General features: G+C 43.5%; 1 protein-coding gene across 1 annotated transcript; it reads right to left on the bottom strand.

Moving 5' to 3' along the window:
* Positions 1–474: 474 nt before the first annotated feature.
* On the bottom strand, positions 475–22141 carry MUC13 (mucin 13, cell surface associated). Its single transcript, XM_074593523.1, has 16 exons — positions 22084–22141; positions 18681–18737; positions 17835–17891; positions 17197–17253; positions 16351–16407; positions 15713–15769; positions 13032–13151; positions 12001–12107; positions 10302–10366; positions 8762–8907; positions 7303–7428; positions 6057–6168; positions 4962–4999; positions 2653–2740; positions 1357–1564; positions 475–525 (listed from the first exon to the last, which is right to left on the bottom strand). Exons 1-16 carry the CDS (start codon positions 22139–22141, stop codon positions 475–477), a joined length of 1404 nt encoding a protein of 467 aa, XP_074449624.1.

Below are 22141 nucleotides of genomic sequence, written 5' to 3' on the forward strand. Positions count from 1 at the left end.
CCACGCAGGCTGCCCGTAGCTGAAATGGAGAGAGCACAAATACAGGCAAAGCTCTAGGTGCTGACATTTTTCAGCATCACACATATTGCCTGGACCATCTTCCAGAAAAACTGAAAATCAGCCGGGTTAAAATCCTGGTACCTTGTCTACATTTACTCCTTGTCAATTTACTGGCCTCCTGAAAGAAGTCTAATGTTTATTGGAGCCCGTTAGTTCTTTGAAATGTCCTCTTTGTCTGTTCTTTTAAAAGTCCTCTTCTTCTCCCTACCTTCTGCTTCATTTTTCCCTTATTTTAGAGAATTGTCCATGATCTCTTTCAAGCAGGCATCTTCCTTTAGAAAATCTTCAAAGAATATGGGGATATGGACTTTGTTGTCTCTTCTGCTGAAGTAATTGTATTGGTGAGAGGCTGTGAAAGTGCTTGGTCTGACCCGTTGTTGCAATGGTCATCCATCCTTCTACGGCTTTGGTCTCTTAGTATCTACTCTGCATCCTAAAGCCCTCAGGCTCCCGTGATGCTTCGTACTACAGAGAATTTGGATGAGGAAAGAGAAGAGAAGAAAAGAAATAAAGAGCAGCTCTGGGTCAGAAAGCTCCTATCTCAGAATTGCTCAGCATGTAGCACACTGCACGTGATAGCCCCTTCACCAGCCCCCAAGGAAAACCAAACAAGCAGACTTTCATCAGTGAAAAGTTGAGTTCTTTGGAAAGTTAGAAAGGCCAAAATCCATGTGAATCTGATCAATCAACTAACAAAATAGATGGTTTTCTTCTCTTAATTGTCAGCTTTTTAAAAGTGGGTGGTTTTTTTAAACGTCAGGTTTCTGTGTTGCTTCTATCACAGTTTAGGCCTCAGTTCTGCAAAACACATAAATGTATTACAGTTAAACAGATTTTTCTTCGCTAAACAGGGGTAGTTTCTTGCACCACAGAGGTGGAACTAAAATGTCATTTAAATGAGATTTGAATGGACAATGTGCTTCCTATTTACTTGATGCATGCAGAACCCTGCAAATGAATCATATCAAGCCCCTGCTCCTTCTGCAGCTCCCTTGCAGAGCTCAGGGATAAAACAGGCATTTTTTTCAGAACACACCTTCCAGCTAATGACACTCCCCTGCTGAACAGGCTCCCCTGGGCTATATCAATGCAAAAGCTGTGCTAGCTTTTTCGTGGCACTATATACTTCACCCCTTTGCAATGCAGAGGCTTGGTTGGTTGGTTGCCATTGTACTACTTCGGCCTTCTAGATCAGGGGAGGATGGACAGAGCGGAGTTTAGGTTCCAACAATGTCTGTAGCCCACAACGCTACAGTTCAGGAACACAATTCCTGTAGGCCTGTGTGAAACACTTACCATATCATCATAATCCCTCTCCAGAAAATGACCTCTATTTGCAGAATGCTTCTCATAAGGGTTGTTTGGCTGATATCCTGGGTTCGCATGGCCAGAAGTGGTTTGGACTCTGGGGAACGTTGTGGTCTGCCTATCACCAGAGGCATTTGGGTTGGAATATCCTTGCTTTATCAGGCTCCTCTTCTCTGGACCTTGTTTGTGTTTGGCTCTTCAGAAGAAATGAAAGAACAAAAGGGGTTTTAGAAGAAATTTGAGTGTGCCTCACTTATTGAGTAAGTCAAATTTATTGAGTTGTCCACTCCCACCTTATTTTGAATGCTTGTTTTGAATTTCCTGTTCTGAAACATGCAATGGATTTTTCTAGCATACCTATTCCAAAACCCTTGTTACCAATGACATATTACAAAGTTTGGAGTTTCTTATCACAGATGGGGCTAAACTGCTAGGAGAGACAGAGGGGGACTTCTTTCAACTAGTTCCTACAGTGAAGGGGTTTCCTTAACCACCACTAGCTCTAACTGACTATTCAGAGGAAGAAACGAGGCATTCATTACGTCCAGTTCAGAAAAGTTGCCCTCCTGCCTGCAGCCAAAGCTGGACACTCAAATGATGCATTTGAATTGTCTGTGACCACAAGTCCATACATCGCACACACACTCAGCACCAGCTTGTGCACCCACTGCTGAGCTACGCCTGCTGCGGGCGGTCTTGTAGGCATCTTTACCAGGACAGCACTGAGAGCAAAGGTAGAGGAGCTGCTTGAGTGCTTTATATTTATTGTGTGGAGAGAAGTGAAGAGGTGCAACTGCAATTGGGAATTTGCCAGTACACCAGGAATAGCAAGCTTTAAAGAGGTGTTTGGTTGGAAATGCCACCTGTATTGAGCTGAAAGTGGCATGCCAGGCCTTGAGACAAAGTGCTAGCAGGGAAAACTGCAGAGGGCCTGAATTTGGATCACACAGTCTTCTGATATCAGCATTCTTCTTCAGTCTCATCCAGATGCCATATGAGTACTGGCTAGGGCAGGATTAGGATTGGATTGGATTCTAGGTCAGGTATGTATTTTCAAGACTTGGCTGAAGCTTTCATAGTCAAATTCACAGCAAGAGAATAAATACTTCTGGGAAGAGCACACAGGCAAAACCACATTCTAATGGCTACATGACTTAAATTAACTTGTCTGCCCAACTAGGCATGCAACCACGTTCACAGCCCTGCCCCTCTCTAAATTTCTGCTTAGTTCTCTACAAACATGCAGCAATGCAGCTTCTATTCAACTGTAAGAAATACTCTTACCTTAGTGAAACAATAGACAGTGCTACCACTAAACTCAGGATAATGGCTCCAAACACTGTACCCACTATTATAAGGATGAGTTCACGATCTGAAAAAAAAACAAAACAAAACAAACAAGAAACGTCAATTGAAAACTCACGGTAAATACTGAAAACCAAGTCCTGTCCCTGTCCTCTTACTATTAAAGACAGAAAAAAAGAAAAAGAGAAAGAAAAAAAGAAAAAGAGAAAGAAAAAGAGAAGGAAGAAGAGAAAAGGCAAAAAAAGGGAGGAAGGGAGGAAGAGAGAGAGAGAGAAAAAGAAAGAAAGGAAGAGAGAAGAGAGAGAGCGAGAAAGAGAGAAAAGAAACATGGAAGTTTCCCAAGCTCCTGGTGCTGTCTCAGTACAACTGTCTATGGACACAGAAAGGTGTAAATTAAGGAACTGATCTGCATTAAAGACTGTCTCTTCTGCATGTCTATTTTGATCCCAGCTCAAGTTCCTATTCCCATGCATTGAATGGCTTCACGCATAGATACAGCTGAGGAACAGGAACAACTGGGAGGGTGCATGGGTTGCTTAAGCTGGTATTGCTGCTAAAATATGCAGTTAGGTGTCAAATAGGCTCTTCCCATGGCGTAGGCACATAAAGCACACTGATTTGAGGTGTCTTTTATGTGGCACTATGAACACTGTATAAATATCCCTTATCTGAATAAATGTTTGGCAAGGAAAATTCATTTTCACTGATCTTGCTGCAAAACCAGCATGACCAAGGGAGGAAGACATGTATTCTGTATATCTTCCTTCAACTGTGAATGGAATTACTATTAAAACCTAGTCTTATCTCTGCATAGCCATGGTAAGGGGAAAAAAAAATAATAATTGTGTCCTGCGGGGCATAATTTCAAGAAAAGGGTGTGAGGAGTTTGTGAGCTACCCAACCTACTTGAAGATTCCAGTCTGGATTTATGAGTTTGCCATTTAATACACTGAATGCCTATACTGGAGATACACAACATGAAACCACCAACTGTGCCATTACCAGCAGACGATGCCTCACGTTTAATCATAGGAGAATACATCGAGACAACAGGGAAAATGATTTCTTGAAAGATTGTTATACCAAACACATGTGTAAACTACCCTTGGTGATTGCGTGACAAACTTTTTACATCAGAACCAACCAAATGCCATATGAAGATAAGGCTATTAATGGAGTTTATCATTAGCAGGTCCCAAATTCATGTTTAAATTCACAATGTGTTGATTTTGTGCCAATTTAGCGTTTTCATTTGCTTTATATAAAAGGCCTTAAAATTCCCAAAACTTTCTCTAGCAAAATATGTCCCATGTGAAGAAAAATATCCTTTCTGCAAAACATTTACACCTGGCAAGATTCAGGATGCTGCACTACAACAACCATTAGCCAGTTTCAAAAACTTTTAGGCAAAACCAGAAGAAAACCCTTGAAGATCTCATAGCTGCAGACATGGGTATGTTAAACATGTATAAGTTTAAGAATGCAGTAGTGTGAGACTCCAAAGGACCAGCGGAGGATATATCTTTTGCTCAAATAAAGCCAAAGGAGTTATGAGAAGTGAAGAACCATAAACATTTGGTTTTCAACTTGCTTTTGGCCGTATTAGATGTTCTGAATTTAGGCACATGCAAACACTAGAAAGTATGAAGAATATCCTCTCCTAATCTATATGAAGGAGGAAACTGGAGAAGGTGCAGCAAACAGCCACAAAACTGACTCGGAAAAAGGAAAAATCTTTGGAAGACCCATCTGGTTAGCTAGTCCACATGATTACAATTCTGGGATAACACAATCGGGGCCATCACCTCTTCACGAGTATAGAGTACTAGATACTATGCAGTGCTTGCAAGGTAAAGCACAAACAAGAACCAGTGTTTGGATATTAAAGCAGAAACATTTCAAATGAGAGTAAATCCACTGACATTTAATAGAGGGAGTCATGAATTGCAGGAGAAAATATCCATTAATGGTGCTGCATTGCATGTCTTTAGATGAGGACTATATGCTTTTTTGTCAAATAACCTGTGTTTGACTAAAAACTACTGGGCTTAATGCAGAGGTCATTAGAGGAAATACACTGTCTCTCTGAGCATGAGTTTCAACAAGAATTTTTCCCTGCCCGCAACAGTGGAATTTCACTTAGTTTTTTCTAACATTTTCCTAGTACCAATACAGGATGGTGGCACCCCTAAAGGCTTCTACTTGTTATTTTTTTGATCTCAGGCAGATTAAACATTACCAGGTATTTTTCCATGCTATAATTAAAAATCAGAAATTCTTGTACTTACTGTTACTGCAGTTCTCCCCAGAGTAGCCCACTGGACAACTACACGACAGAAAAAAGAAAAAAGGGGAAAGAAAGAAAAGAAAGATAAAGCAGATGATCACAAAACAATAGTATATTTCCACTTTTTATCAGCAATTTCTCCACAAGGTGTGTTCATCACAGGTTTCTTCTTTAATGCTATCTTAATATTGAATTCTTTAGTTTCATTGTTTTTGAGTAAAACAATCTGAGATTTTCAGAACGATTGGTGAGGTGGGCACTCAAAGTTTCAGGTTCTCAGCCTGAAAAATGTTAAAACGGCCTAATTTCTCCAAAGAACTAAGCCCTACACCTCTGAGCCCCTTGGAATTGCTACCCATTGTCTTTATCAAAAGCCTCAATATAAGGTCTATAAAGGACTGGCAGCTCTTTATCTCCCTCCCATATTATCTTCTTATATTTAAAATACATCAACTTTATGGTAAGAAGTGTTCAGTGTGTATCAGCAATAACTACAAAAAGAGCTGAATTCATGGATATGGGTAGTAAGGTCCCTCTGCCTATCCACGGGAGCAGAGCACAACCAGTCACTCACTCAGCTTCAGCAGCTAACACCACTGCTCTGTTCTGATCCTGAATTGACAGAAATACCCGCAGAGAGAAAACCAAGACAAAATATCATAGGTCTGAAAGTTATCAGGAGACAGAGTCCCCACTGATTTCAGTGGCAACTTTCCAGGGATTTAAGGCAAGTCTTGCTCTAATGCTTGTTGCTTACTAAATGCTTAAACATACTAGTTCTCCTGACTCAGTTACTTTGAGGGAATAGTTTCTGTTTATGTGGGCAATCCACAAAATAAATGTGAATTAGTTTACCCTCTTCACTGACTCACAGATCATCTTGGATCTCCCTGACTTTCCTCGGAGGTGTTATGAGTGCACACCAATGGCTAACACCAAGCAGTTAAAATGCTATAACTTGTGCTAACCACCTGAGGCACCTCTCTGATTCACATAGCTGCAGGCTGTTCTAGATTGAGGGCGACCCTCTGTTAGATGTTCTTCTCCCCTCTCTTTGCCTAGAACATAGGAACACAAGAAAAATCTGAGTACTCACAATACACATTTTTCATTCTTTTTTTCAAAGTTAGGCATGCATTTGCATGTTGGAACCCCTTCTTCTTTTGCACAGTACTTATTTTCTTCACCAGAACAGTCTTTACTGCAATCTGTATTTTCAGAGGGAAAAAATACAGAGTGAATTGAAGATAACCTCAAAAAAATCAACACTGGAGAAAATTCCGTCTCCTTTTTTTGTTTTGTTTTGGTTTTGTTTTTTTTTTTCACTGTAAAAACACACTACTTTGTAGTGCTTCGAAGCACCAGAATGGCTTCTTTAGGTCTATACCTATGTAGAACAGAAACTGAAATACAAAAGCACAAAATTTAAAGTAAAAGATCTTTGTTTAAACCACCCAGCTTCATCAGAATGGAAATGTGTCTACGCTGCAGTTTGGTTTCACAGCAGATGATTTGTATTGCAACTGATCTAAAACTGGGTCAGATTTAGACAGGTTAAGGGCCACAAAAGCCTACACTGGATCACATCTCACTGACCTTTATTGTAGTCATCTTTCATGATTTTATCATGAGTGTTTGTAATATTTGTTGTTTTTCTTAAAATCTCATATCTTAGACTTTTTTTTCTGTAGCATAAAAATTTTAGTTTTCATAAGAAAATAAGGCACATCTCAGTGCTGGAGAGGATAACTAAAAATATAAATAGAGTACTCATTAAAAGATTCAAAACCAACATGTAAATAAACCCCAACACCTAACAGCTCCTAAAAATCACATAAATCATTCTTCCCACAAAAACTTTTCTAGACACAGGTAATGCAATCCTAGAACTACCAGCAAGGAACGGAGTCTTAACAGATCCTTGTAGTGCATCGTGAGATTTCCAGTTGTGTCAGTGTCCCCATAGCTGCCTCCAGGTAGCATGTAGAATTTATTCCCAATATATGCCCTAGCAGAAAAGGCTGTGAATATAGGATTCAATTTGTTCCATCCTTTACCTATTTAGGTTTCAATTCTTACCAAGAGTTTAACAATGCATTTAGAGAGTTCCTTACTCACTGGTTTCAGTGATAATTTTCTCAGGCTTTAGTAGTTTATTCTACTGGAATAGAGTTATGGATGTGTTTTAAGTGAAACGTGAGAATGTGTTTCTATGGCTTTCTTAATAAGACACACATTCCCTGATTTTTAGAGGTCGGCACATTTGCAAAGCGTCCTTTTCAAAAAGGAACTGAGACAGGGAATAATCAGATCAGGGATAGATAAAGTAGCAAGGTTCTTACCTGAACAAGAAAAAACATCCCATTCTGTACGTGAGAAATTACTTTTGCATTCGCATGTAGGAAACATTTTTTCTTTGCACTCTGTGGTTCTGGTATCACAGTTAAAGCCCTCACAATAGCTTGCACCTTTAAAAGAGAAATAGTCAGGAAGAAAACTGAGTTCTAATAATATAATTTCATAGAAAGCAGTGCATTTGCTCCATACATCATAAACCAATTATTTAGCAATTCTGAAAAAAACCAGTCTTTTTTGGGGGGTCATCTATACTGCAGGCATATGGACCAGCCCTTTCTTTTCCCTTGCTCTTTACCAGTTAAGGTTCTGTTCCCATTCCATCTTCTGACCTTCTGTTTCTCAACCTCCTACACTGCCTGCAAACCTTCCAGCCCCAAAGTCCGTGAAGGGAGAAATTCTACCCATAAGTTTGTATACAGAACACTGACTTTCTGACTCACCTTAAAAAAACTATAGGAAAAACCCAGCACTATTCCCTTGGTTTTTTCTACAGCTGAACTGTGAGGCCCAGATCCCATACAGTTCTACATAGATATAAAGGTTTATGAGCATGCAGCTCATTTAATGAGCAGTATTAGTATGCTGTTTGCCCAGCATGTTGCTCTTTAGATCCACAACCCAGTGGCAGCGACGCATTACAAAGCTCAATGGGTGGCATGCAGTGGAGGGATGTGATTGCACTGGTGCTTTGTGAGCTCTCAGGTTTTTTTCTATTTCCGCCTCATGTTTAGGACTAGCACACAGAAAATGCCCTGGTTGAGGTGGATACCAGTCACCTTCAGAGACCGAACTCAGGCCATAAGCCATTAAATGCACTCCCTTAATTATTAGCTACACTTTTTGTGAAAGTTGATTTCAAAATAGGAGCATATTACAAAGAAAAAAAAAAAAAAGAAAAAAAAAGAAAGAGAAAACCCCCATATTTTATTCACAAAATCATTCTCCAAATAGCACCCTTTTAGTTACACAAGGCTTTACTCATTTAGACCAATGAATCACTTAGCTCAGTAACTAATCAGTGAGGCCTCATTTCAATTACGAAGGTTAATTATGGAAGAAGTCTAAAGAGAGTTTCATCCTGTTTTGCCAGTAAAATACCTGCTTATTCTCAGAAGCACAATATATGTCTGTATATATTTTGTCCTGATTTTCCAGCCACTTAACACTCAGCAAGTTAAAGTCAACATGCCATTGCTTACTTGGAAATAAGTATTTTCCTTCTCTCCTTTACACAGGAAGTAGAAAGCCTTAATAAGGCAAAAAGGCTCAGCACTGAATGGTTGAGTCTTCAAAATTACCCAAGACTGAACATTCAGCTCCTTAAAATCAACAAGGTTTATGCTCTGATGGGCTTTGCTGAACACAGAAATGTTCTAACCAGCTTTGAAGATAGGAACCTCTGTTTCTGCTGATTATTTGGTTCCACAGTAAGGAATTACATACCTCTGGAGTAAGAGACAAAGGCTGATTTTTCTGTTGCATTTTTTATTGCCAAACTAACTGTCTCATTGCTTACAGATGCATCCTCCATAAACAGGTTTATCACTGTTATATTCGTTGAAAGAGAAGATCTGACTTTTTTTGGAGATCTGAAAAGTACAGATAGAGTCATTTTAAATTCTCACGTAATCCATATGGATAGCAAGCTAGATGCAAAGACAAAAGAATATTTCTGCCAAACCTCCCTCTCTCCCCCAGCTTCTTTCATCCCACAATGTAGGTAGCTGCTAAGACACCTGAAAATGAGTTCATGTCTTGCTTAGGAATCCATCTTTCCAGTAGATCCAGATGTAAATAGGTAGCTGGTAAGTAAAGGCTGTTGGATTTAATACTAACAACAACACTCCTTTGTGTGCTGTTGGCACACAACTGATCTTTTTTTACTGGGCTAATCTCAAACCAGCTGCAGTCTGGAGGAACTCACCTGTTAGACCCTAACCTTTACAGGCTCGCATCAGCCTGTGGTGTCATCCAGGCATGATGTGGAAAACCCATCCTGAAGCACGGTGAGAATAATTCAGGGTATGACCGCAATGAATTCAGAAGGGTCTGTTTGAAATGTCGAGGTACCTACGCTAACTGCATGCTAGTTGGGTTGGGTTCAGCTGGACAGCAATCTGCCTGGGGTGTGAGGTGGAGAACCTTGTTCTTCAGCTGAACTTTGTGCTGCTGGGATATGCACACAAACACATTTAAGTGGTAGATTGCTGAAGCTCCTTAAGATGTTACTGCGCCCCACATGTTTGTCACAACCACCCTACTGGAAGTTACTGCCCTCACAACCCTGCTAGAGCAACAGTCTGCTTAACTGCTTAATCCATGGGGGTCACAGGAAGGGTTTACACTGCTGTGTGTGCTAACATGTCAAGTTCTGCTGGATGTGGGTTAGCACTCACAGAAAAGCTGGCAGAGGTCTGGGGACAGTAACTTGTAACAGATGGGAATGGGAAGAGGGGGACATCTTACAGTGTCCGTCTAGATCAGTAAAGGGCTTATGCCCACAGCTACAGTTACCACAGCCCATTCAATAACATCTTTGCCCAGCCTGCTGTCAGGAGAGACCAGCAAATGCACGATGAGATGCAGTGAGCTGCAATGAGGGTGTTTCTTAAACTGTGACTCCAAGTTGGACCTGTTCATAGGAACCTCAGAGTTAACTTACAATTTCAGAGGCATGTCAGATATCAGGGATTGCTAGTTGTAGCACAATGCTATATCCTACATGGTGCTAAAAGTGGGAGATCCACTGTGGAGCTGTCTCAGCCAGCCCACTTCATAGACTTATTGGAAATCCATGGGGTAAAAATGGGGCCAGCACCCCAGAAACTTTAAAAATACAAAAAGAATGGCCTCATTTAGCAGGAGGGGTACTGAACTGAACTCATCCCGTATACTGTCTTGAACTGAGTACTCCATGGAAAACACTTTAAAATGGGGTGTGTGGGAAGCACGCACTGTGCAAAATCCAAACTGTCAAACTTACTCAATTTTCACGATGACAGTCTGTTCAAAGCCTGTTAAATTGTAATTGCTGAAGGCTTCGTTAAACTGCAAAAGATAAATGAATTGGAGTTAAAGGCAAGCAGAAACATAGACCAAAATCAGAGGAAGCGCTGAGGCGTCAGCTGTGGTTTTAATCCAGAACACACTACAGTAGGTACAAATAAAGCAAGCTGATCAGTCATATCCATCATGCAAGGGATTGCAGAAGAGGAGCGGTGGGGTGGTGCTGTAGAACAGGGAATATAGGAAAACAGTGGAGGGATGGAGAGACATGAGCTCAATGAACATCAGGCAGGGCATTAGGTTTGGTTGCCTGGATACCTACTGATAATCCCTTGCAGACTCATCGCTTAGAAAGGTGTCTCTGTAGTACCAACCTATGTACAGGTAGAGGGAAGAGGGAGAAGTAGGCATCCTTACAGATGCCATGTGTCCCTAAGATGCAGTGAAGTGGGATCATCAGGGGTTGATCTTGTGGGGAGAAGCACAGTGCTGATGAAAGCACTGGAGGTTGAATGGGGTCAGTTGGAAAGTCACCGTCCTCCCTCATCCCCTGTGAAGCAGGGAACAACTGCTGGAGGCAGCTGCCTCCAACAGCCACACAAGCAGAAGGCACCATGAGAAAAGGATAAGATGTCTAGGTCAGCTGCAATGAAAGATAAACTATCCTTCTTTGTAATAAAATAAAAATTATTTTCTATGCTATTTTCACTTTTGCATACTATTACATATGTATTCCAGTGCTGCATAGTGTGCAATTCTGTAGCCATGTCATGAAAAAATATTGGACAAAAAAATTGGGGAAAATATTTTTTAACGTTGTGGAGGGACAATTTTTTGTTACTTTCCAATAAAACATTCATAGGAAGCGACATAATAGCATGAAGAATGTGATAACCTTTTTTGATGAATTCTGATTAGTATTTGGTGATTTTATTTTTTTTTTATCAGCTGTCTGGTAGAATTGCATACTACTTCTTCCTTGCTTCCAGAAAACAACATAAGCAAATCCACTTGTTTCAACATGGCAGTATAAATCAAACTGTTCATCTTATTTCTCCAGGAAATCCATTACCATATTTTATCTATAGTCATAGAATGTTCAAAATGTGTAATATCCATTTCTCTAATAGCATTAAAATACTAATACTGGTATGCTTATGGAAGAGGCTTATTATTTAGGTATTTAGATGCAGCTAGACAGCCATTCTGAAAAGTTTGTGCAGTGTGGAAACAATAGCTTTCTTTAAAAAAAAAATAATTAAAAATTGTTCATTTTTACATTTAATCAGAAACTAAATGGGTTGCAAAACCTCGCTCAGCCCCATGGTTTCTGGAGAGGGAATGGTGAAAGATACAGAGCAATTTATGTGAGAACTTCCCAAAGTAGAATTGGCACTGAAAATTAAGATATTACTTATTTCAGGTACATCCCCTCACTTCAACAAGAGCCACACATGTACTCATCTGAGGGCAAAATTCAAGTCTTTTATGAATAGGTCTAAACTAGTGCGAATCAGTCTTTGAAAGAAGTAGGTTTCTTGAGTGAAACTATTCTAGGCTACACATTCTAGCCTATTCTAGGCAGCGTGTATCCCCTCTGTCTGCATGACATTCAAGATAGCATTAAATATACAGGGGGAAAAAACAAAACAAAACAAAACCATCGTCACACTCACAAACATTGTTATATTTTGGAACATCTCTTCATACTCCTTGGAATTTACATTTGGAAAACTATCACTGTAAGATTCATTCAGCGTAATGACCCATGGGAATATTTGCCCTGGAATGAGAACAGAGAATATTAATTAATCAGAAAGCATTCAAGTAAGTCAGGTTTCACCTTAGAGTTCTCCAGCCTCCAGAGATGGGGAAATTCAATGCAGAAATCAATCGGTGCTATTTTTCATATACTGGATGAATCAGTAGGGGACAAATGTTTGCTTAATCAATTCAGCCATAATGGGGGACGTGTTCTGTCTACCTGGGAAGCATGCAGGATCCTGGGCTCAATCAAGCTGTCCAGACTATGAAACTGAATAGCATTAAACTGTAAGCGTGGCCTGAAGCTAACAAAAGACTCCATCTAAGGTATTACAGCATTTAGTGAGAAAATACCTATATTAAGGACTCCAAATTTGCAGCCATTAAGTATCTAACATGGTTCACCATAGTGGGAAAGTGATTCAGTGTCTACCTGCTTCTTTAGGCTTACAAGTAAATTTGAGAATCGTGCTTGCCGGCACTTAATTAGCCCCATTTGCTCACACGCTTGGCCTTCAGCAGCATCTCAGAGAGGCATTTCAACAGGACTGTGATGAAGTGTCTAGCAATAGGGAAAATCAAGCCGGTTGTTCAGAGGTGTTCATAGGTTTGGGCCTTTTTAAATCCTGGCCATTAATATTGATGTCAGGTTTACACTTGTATTTTTTCCTGCTTTTCACTTATTTTAATCTCCAGCACCCCTGACAGAGCTCATCTTCTTCTCCTAGCACGTTGACCTCTTTGGCTGTTACTGTTTTGTGAGATAACAATCTAGGTCATTGTAGCTGTGGCTGTCTGCAAAGCAAGGTATTATTCAGCAGTCACTTTCCCAGACTGATTGTTTTCAGTTATAACAGGAGAACAAGGGATATGGGGGAAAAAATTCACCTAAGCAGTTACCTGTGAAATAACAGAAAATATAGATTGCCTTTCTGCAACTCACCTGGGTGACAATTGTTCTCTCTGTAGTAGAATCCATATTGGCACTGGCAGGTAAAATTGCTGTATAAAGCAATACATTTAGCCAAATCTGTTCCACAAGGGTTTGAGTTGCACAAGCCCCCTGATAAAAAGATGAAAGACATTAACGTCAGGATTACTATGAAATTGCAATAGCTAGTCCATATATAAAGTAGTTCATGTATTAAATAATTCATATATGCTTCTACTAAAAGAAACTACCAGCTATGTTTTATAGAGTATAGATGGAATTAAAGAGCACATGGCTATGTCTTGCTTGTTTAATGTCTATATAGTAAATGTTTTCCCTACACAGTTCAGCAGGATATTGCAGTAAGGACAAAGAGTAAGGCTGAAATTCATAGTCTGTCATATTGAGCATTCACAATGTAGCTCTACTTAACACAACTAAAACCAAAACAAAGAAAAAAGTATATTGAGGGCTGCCAAAATCAGTGTCTAAGTTAGAAAAAGGCAGACTACAATAGCCTGTGCATCTTTAATACTGCACTGATACGTACTTGCCTTATTATAATATAGTGTTATGATTGGGTCCTTTACTGCAGACACATTAATAAAATGAAGGCTCCCAAGTTAATCATCATAGTATACATACCTCAACAGATATCAGAGTATGCTGCTAAGGAATTTGTTGCAGGGCTTACAGCTGTCGTCATAATATGACAAACTATGTTAACTGGCCACTATACCGTACTTCTACAGCAGCAAAACTTTGTGGATTTGTGCTGACTGCCGCCTTCTACTTACTTGCTGGAGTTGCTGCTGAAGATGATGTTGTGTTCGTTCCCAGAAAAGGGAAAATAACTTAATATGGCAGCCCTGTCAGTGTCTTGGTTACACTGAGGCCACCGATGGCAGCATGGTATGATGCCTCAAAACCTTTCCCAAACCTGCTTCTACCTTGCTGTGTACTCTAGCCAGTGCCTTGCCCTTATTTCCTGCAACCTGTTGCTCAGTGTGACTTACTCTGCACGCCCGCCTGTGATAGCTCTTCTCTAGCAACCTCTCTTTCCACTTGATTTGCCCTATCCTTGCAATTTTTCTCTGTCCAAAAGCTCTGCAGGCTCCACACATCTCTCCCTCTCCCCCAACGCCAAGCTTGTCATTGCCACCCCAAGACACGGGCAAGGTTCTTATTTTCACCCTCACAGCATTTTCAGTGTATCCAGACCATCCTGTGGCTTATGCCTCTGTTCTGAGCCAACCCACATCCTCTTCAACTCCAACACATGTAAACACTTGGAAGACTAATAGCGCTATAGGAAAACTTCCAGCTAATCCTTCCTTGAAAATCATCCTGTGAGAGGCTAGCCTGGAAATACGCACAGCAATAAAAAGGAGAAAGTTCTTAGAACGATGTGATAGCAGGTCCACCAGAAGTTAGAAATCTGGGGAGCAGTAGGACATTAGAATAATCTCAAATGTATTTTAAATTTAAGTTTTCATAGGGTACGCTTTTTGCCTACAATGGTCACAGCTGTATTTTTCCTAAGTAATTATGTATTCTCTAAGGATTTTAAAGTATGTTTCAAATCTATACATATATAAGTAATTAAAAGTTATATTTCAATATGTTATATGTAGGATAGCAATTACAGTTCTCTTCCAAGTCATCAAATTCTGGTTTTCACCCTGCCTGGTTTCTTTCACTTAACTCCACAGGTACGTTCTACGAGATGAGACACTTTCTGTGCAAATTGGGGAAAATAAAGTACATTTCTTTCATCCCCAAAAAGCGGAAAGGAAAGCACTTAATGATGTTTCACTGTCTAGAGGGCTTATCTCCAGATATTGTGTTTCCAGAGCTCCTACTGAAGCCAAATTCTTTTTCTGGAGGCAGAGACCCCAAGCAGAATGCAACACTTGTGAAATCATCCCCAACACTTTCTCCTCTACAGCAAAGGCCAGCAGGAAAGAATGGAGGGGAGACACAGCATTGGCTGGGAGCTCTTTGTCTCCCCCGGAACGTCTCACTAGGATGGGGACTTGGCGGGGCACAGAGCTATTACTGGGAGGGACCACTCTGTGGCCACCAGTCACAGAACCAGACACTCAGCCCCATGCTCTGGTGCATGCTCTGGCTCCCACCCTGCCCGTGCTCCAGGCAGGCACAGGAAAAATTCACTGCAGGGCCTGGTAACGGGGTTGCCCTGGACATCTTGTCTCCAGAGCTCCTCTTGCACCCACGACTGATGCGGGAGACAAAGGAACCAAGCAGGAAAAGAGCTGCCTCTTCAAATCTTCCCTCAACACTTTCCCTCTTGCACCAAAGGCCAGCAGGAAAAGATGGAAGAGTGGAGAGGAGAAACCTGTGAAACAACAACTGTTGCTGCATGGCAAGGATGTGAGAAACTGATGTGGATCCTGGGGACTGTTCAAGGAGGCACCAAGCAGGAGGGGACAGGGTTGCTGAAATCATCATCAACACTTTCCTCTTGCAGCAAAGAGCAGGAGGGTCAGGGTAGGAAGGCAGGAAAGGAGATGCAGACTTGATCTCGGCTCTGCAACTCCGCCAGGAAAGAAACTGGGGGAAACCCGGGCAGGGGAACACATCCTTGCCTGTGCAGGCTGCAGAGCTTCCTGGGAATGAGTTATTCCAACCTGTCCTTATAACAGGCTTCCTGGGGGATTTTTGGTCCTTACCTGTAGTTATTTGGGTTGTCGGCTCAGGTGTGGCAGTAGCTGTTCCAGTGTTGTCTTCTGATGAAGGGAAAAAGAAGAGAGATGTCAGCAGTGCTTAGTGTTGTGTGGAGGAAGCATCTTGGGGAACTCAAATCTCCAGCCGCTCCGGATCGGGGGTCAGCCTGGCCTCCCCTTAGCACCTCCGCAGCTCTCCCTCTCCACCGAGGGTGCCCTGGCCACTGTGATGCCGTCCGTAGCATGGAAGCGCGCTTAGCGTGGCAGACTGTAGCCCAAAACCCAGGGCACCAGCGATCCGGTGGGCTCAGCCTCGCAACGTACTGGGACTACCAGCATGGCCACCACACCCGGCTCTGTGTGTGCAGGACAACCTCGGAGTAGGTAAGTGGGGGACCTGCATGGGGCTGAGCAGCCACAGCCCTGGGCAGCCTTGCGCTGCCTTTAGGCAGGAGGGTCAGGGTAGGAAGGCAGGAAAGGAGATGCAGACTTGATTTGGGCTCTGCAACTCTGCCAGGAAAGAAACTGGGGGAAACCCGGGCAGGGGAACACATGCTTGCCTGTGCAGGCTGCAGAGCTTCCTGGGAATGAGTTACTCCAACCTGTCCTTATAACAGGCTTCCTGGGGGATTTTTGGTCCTTACCTGTAGTTATTTGGGTTGTCGGCTCAGGTGTGGCAGTAGCTGTTCCAGTGTTGTCTTCTGATGAAGGGAAAAAGAAGAGAGATGTCAGCAGTGCTTAGTGTTGTGTGGAGGAAAAGATTTGGGGAACTCTGTGTATGGAGGACAACCTCTGAGTAGGAAGTAGGGGACCTGCATGGAGCTGAGCAGCCACAGCCAGGGCAGCCTTGCCCTGTCTTTAGGCTCTCCCTGGCTGCGATGCCTGTGCAGTCTTACATGTCCGTGGCCTCTCTCCTCCAAATCCCTGGGCTTCAGCGTGTGCCTCGCAGGGGCAGCGTGTTGCTCCCAGCTCGGCTGCACTCTCTGGCCACAGCTGTCTCAGCCACCAGCACACACGTCTCCTTGAGGCAAAGCTGCCTCCACCCACCCAAGGCAGCACCACACAGACAGCACCAGCTGCCAGAGAAGGCTGAGGGCACCCACCAGCCCGTGAACAGGCTACCCATGATGGCCTGCTTGGCCACACCATTTTGGGAATACGGTGAAGAGCAACTGTTCCTGCATGGCAAGGATGTGAGAAACTGATGTGAGTCCTGAGGTCTGTTCAAGGAGGCACCATGCAGGAGGGGACAGGGTTCCTGAAATCATCATCAACACTTTCCTCTTGCAGCAAAGAGCAGGAGGGTCAGGGTAGGAAGGCAGGAAGGGAGATGCAGACTTGATCTGGGCTCTGCAACTCCGCCAAGAAAGAAACAGGGAAACCCAGGCAGGGGAATACATGCTTGCCTGTGCAGGCTGCAGAGCTCCCTGGGAATGAATTACTCCAACCTGTCCTTATAATGGGCCACCTGAGGTATTTTTGGTCCTTACCTGTAGTTATTTGGGTTGTCGGCTCAGGTGTGGCAGTAGCTGTTCCAGTGTTGTCTTCTGATGAAGGGAAAAAGAAGAGAGATGTCAGCAGTGCTTAGTGTTGTGTGGAGGAAGCATCTTGGGGAACTCAAATCTCCAGCCGCTCCGGATCGGGGGTCAGCCTGGCCTCCCCTTAGCACCTCCGCAGCTCTCCCTCTCCACCGAGGGTGCCCTGGCCACTGTGATGCCGTCCGTAGCATGGAAGCGCGCTTAGCGTGGCAGACTGTAGCCCAAAACCCAGGGCACCAGCGATCCGGTGGGCTCAGCCTCGCAACGTACTGGGACTACCAGCATGGCCACCACACCCGGCTCTGTGTGTGCAGGACAACCTCGGAGTAGGTAAGTGGGGGACCTGCATGGGGCTGAGCAGCCACAGCCCTGGGCAGCCTTGCGCTGCCTTTAGGCAGGAGGGTCAGGGTAGGAAGGCAGGAAAGGAGATGCAGACTTGATCTGGGCTCTGCAACTCCGCCAGGAAAGAAACTGGGGGAAACCCGGGCAGGGGAACACATGCTTGCCTGTGCAGGCTGCAGAGCTTCCTGGGAATGAGTTATTCCAACCTGTCCTTATAACAGGCTTCCTGGGGGATTTTTGGTCCTTACCTGTAGTTATTTGGGTTGTCGGCTCAGGTGTGGCAGTAGCTGTTCCAGTGTTGTCTTCTGATGAAGGGAAAAAGAAGAGAGATGTCAGCAGTGCTTAGTGTTGTGTGGAGGAAAAGATTTGGGGAACTCTGTGTATGGAGGACAACCTCTGAGTAGGAAGTAGGGGACCTGCATGGAGCTGAGCAGCCACAGCCAGGGCAGCCTTGCCCTGTCTTTAGGCTCTCCCTGGCTGCGATGCCTGTGCAGTCTTACATGTCCGTGGCCTCTCTCCTCCAAATCCCTGGGCTTCAGCGTGTGCCTCGCAGGGGCAGCGTGTTGCTCCCAGCTCGGCTGCACTCTCTGGCCACAGCTGTCTCAGCCACCAGCACACACGTCTCCTTGAGGCAAAGCTGCCTCCACCCACCCAAGGCAGCACCACACAGACAGCACCAGCTGCCAGAGAAGGCTGAGGGCACCCACCAGCCCGTGAACAGGCTACCCATGATGGCCTGCTTGGCCACACCATTTTGGGAATACGGTGAAGAGCAACTGTTCCTGCATGGCAAGGATGTGAGAAACTGATGTGAGTCCTGAGGTCTGTTCAAGGAGGCACCATGCAGGAGGGGACAGGGTTCCTGAAATCATCATCAACACTTTCCTCTTGCAGCAAAGAGCAGGAGGGTCAGGGTAGGAAGGCAGGAAGGGAGATGCAGACTTGATCTGGGCTCTGCAACTCCGCCAAGAAAGAAACAGGGAAACCCAGGCAGGGGAATACATGCTTGCCTGTGCAGGCTGCAGAGCTCCCTGGGAATGAATTACTCCAACCTGTCCTTATAATGGGCCACCTGAGGTATTTTTGGTCCTTACCTGTAGTTATTTGGGTTGTCGGCTCAGGTGTGGCAGTAGCTGTTCCAGTGTTGTCTTCTGATGAAGGGAAAAAGAAGAGAGATGTCAGCAGTGCTTAGTGTTGTGTGGAGGAAGCATCTTGGGGAACTCAAATCTCCAGCCGCTCCGGATCGGGGGTCAGCCTGGCCTCCCCTTAGCACCTCCGCAGCTCTCCCTCTCCACCGAGGGTGCCCTGGCCACTGTGATGCCGTCCGTAGCATGGAAGCGCGCTTAGCGTGGCAGACTGTAGCCCAAAACCCAGGGCACCAGCGATCCGGTGGGCTCAGCCTCGCAACGTACTGGGACTACCAGCATGGCCACCACACCCGGCTCTGTGTGTGCAGGACAACCTCGGAGTAGGTAAGTGGGGGACCTGCATGGGGCTGAGCAGCCACAGCCCTGGGCAGCCTTGCCCTGCCTTTGGGCTGTCCCCATGCCTCATTGGTGTCATGCTTTCCCTTGTTATCCTTCTCCCACATCCTGGCATATGGCTCCTTCCCAGCACTAGGAGTTTTATACCCTTCCTGCCTTTCTCCTCTAAGTGACTGTGGCATGCTGATTTGCCGGCACACGCATGTTTCCTTGCAGGAAAGCTCCCTCCGCCTTCCCAAGGCAGCACCACGCGACCAATGCTGGCTGCTAGAGCAGGGTTAGGGGCATCCCATTCTATTGCTATGCCAATTTGCTTTTCTCATTCCTGAAACAAGCAGTGATTTTTACCATCATGCATCTTCAGTAGTTGCAGTTTTTAATTAGATTTATATGACATTGCACTCTGCAGTTAACATGTTTGTAGTGACTCTCTAGATTCTGCTCTAGACTTCAGCTAAATCCACAAAAAATACATTCGCTGCAAGATATACGGATATTTTGCAACTATGGAAGGTGGTCTCAAGACAAGCATCATTAAAAACACTATATGGACTCTTTCAGAGCAACAGTGAAATAATGACTGCCTTTTCTAACACCTTCTATGCTGTAACAAATTCAAGTGGACATTGAAAGCAGAGCACTTTTATTCAAAGTATGCATATTCTGCTAAATTATCATCAGTGGTAATCAAGACCCTATTTCCAGGACTACGCTTCCATGCAGTTATGACATTATAATTTTTTGTCATTCTTCTCCTTTCTTGTTGTAATTCTTTCCAAATAAAGAGAAACCTGGCTGATACCAGACAATGGTTGAAGAAAATTTTCCTCGCATTTGGTTTTAGCATTACCTGTTACTGTGTTTACTCTTCTGAAGTATTTTATCTATTTATTTTTAGGATGTTTATTTCATATTTAAACTGAGTCATTCTTATCTCTTGATATAAGGAATGTTTGGGGTTTTTTTTTTGTCTAGAAATAAGGAGAACAAATAAAACAGCCTTGCTGATAAATGTGTGATACTGACAATGACCAGTCTGGATCATATGATCTAACTTTAATATGAATTAGTTAATATATCAGTGAGGAATAAAGGTATTTACTCTCAGTTAATGCTGCTGCAATCTTAGTCATTAACAGCATGCAGCTGGAAGACATGTATTTCTGCCTAAAACCCTTGGCAGTAATGCTCTCTTATAGCCGATATATTAAAAAAAATATTGCAAAACTCAACAGACATTTGAAAAATAGACCCCACTTTTCAAGAGCTCTGTAGGTCTTTTAAAATCCAAAGTGAGGCGAACTTTATAAACTTTTTTCTTCTGATCAATAAAGGTCATGTAGAAAAGGCACACCAAAAAGTCAATGCCTGAAGTAATTCATTAGTCTTCTCTAGGTGAAGGGGAAGCAAGAGCAATTGTGCCAGTTCTCTGCTGAATCTGCGTCCACTGGTCACTGCGTCTTATAGGCAGCATTATTTGTTCCCTGGTCAATGTTAAGAAATGTACATTTTTCCAATAACCATGGTAATATAAATCTATGCTGGCCACAGGCCTTGGTTTTGGAGCATTGTTTAGATTGCCTTCTCAGAATGGATGTTGGGGCAGTAACCTCTTACAGCACTAGTCCTTAGTCTACAACAACTGTTAGCCTTGTAGAGGCTCTGGCTAACAGTTGTCCAGGACTACTACTCTTTGGATCCCAGAAGAATCACTTCTGTGGCAACAGCAGAGTACATGAGCTGCAATTAAACCTTGCTGATGGGCTTGTCAAAGGTAACCTAAGCAAAGGTGGTTATTTTATGGCTCTGCCTGCCTAGACCCCACCTTCTGTGTAAGGAAACAGGATGTGTTAATAGACTTAGGCATTTAGCGGAATAACAGACATCTGGCTGCTGAGCAGGGCAGGGCCTTTGCCAGTACTATTCAAACGGACACATCCTGCAAAGCTTTTACACTGTCTGCTTAAAACGAAAAAGGTTTCTGGGCAGGCCCATCCTGACACAAAGTCTGTTCAAGTAAGCAAAAGTAATCTCTTGGGTCAAGGTTTTTCACGTTTTGTTGTTACCCACAAGCCTCCAAACAGAAAACCAGTCTCGAAGATTTCTATGCTTGTCATTTATAGCTAAAAATTGGTCCATGGCGTGTTGTAGATGTTGCTGGAAACACATGTGTTCACTCACACTAGACAACAGAGATCCACAACCATCTCTCACCACTTGCAAGCTTATCAGCATCAGTGAAGGTCTTAATTTGTCTCATATCTCTGTAACTTTATCGCCATATTAGCTGGGAGTTTCTGTCCTCTCACAGCTTCAAGTCGCCACAAAACTCTCCATATAGTTGCATGAACTCTGCTTCTGCTAATCCCTTCTCTTCCTCCTATCTGTCACTGAATATCAGGGACAGGCAAGTTTGGGTGGAGGCTCTGGCCCACAACTACCAAGTTTGCCACGATGCCCGAAAAAGTAGTAAGTGGCTTAAGGAATGACACCTGCCCTTCAGTTTGAACAGACCACAGTGCAACTGTCCGCCACCCGAGTCGTTGGTGAAGTTCCCGTTAGTTAATTTCAACAGGAGGGAATGAATGCTCTGTGAGCCAGCTCAGGCAGCGCTGCTTTCCAGACTGATTGTTTAAGCAGCCTCCGGCCAGAAGGCCAGCAGCAGCACTCCTTTCCCCGGGTACTGGAGTGGAACAGTCATACCTTTTGTTATGACTGTAATAGAGCTTGAATTACCTGGGTTTAGCGTGCAGGTCCTGAAAACTGGTCTTGGAATAGGCTAAATTAGGTTAATCACAAGCACCAGTGATTTTGCATTGTTCTGCGAATAAGGAAAACTGTTGGCTTTCAGTGACATTTTTCATTGTTACTTAATCAAAATCTAGACATGCTGAATTGTGTAGCATCACTGACCTCCAGCATCTCAGCAGCTGCTGAAAGTACTAAGCAATCCATTCACTGCCACAGAATAGCTGCCCTGATAAATACCAAAACAGAAGATAGTGTTTCTTACCTTTTGAAAGGCTCACCACCAGGCTGAGCAACACAGCGAGGAATACATGGCGTCTCAT

The sequence above is a fragment of the Larus michahellis genome, chromosome 7, assembly GCF_964199755.1.
Source record: "Larus michahellis chromosome 7, bLarMic1.1, whole genome shotgun sequence".
Classification (NCBI taxonomy): Eukaryota; Metazoa; Chordata; class Aves; order Charadriiformes; family Laridae; genus Larus; species Larus michahellis.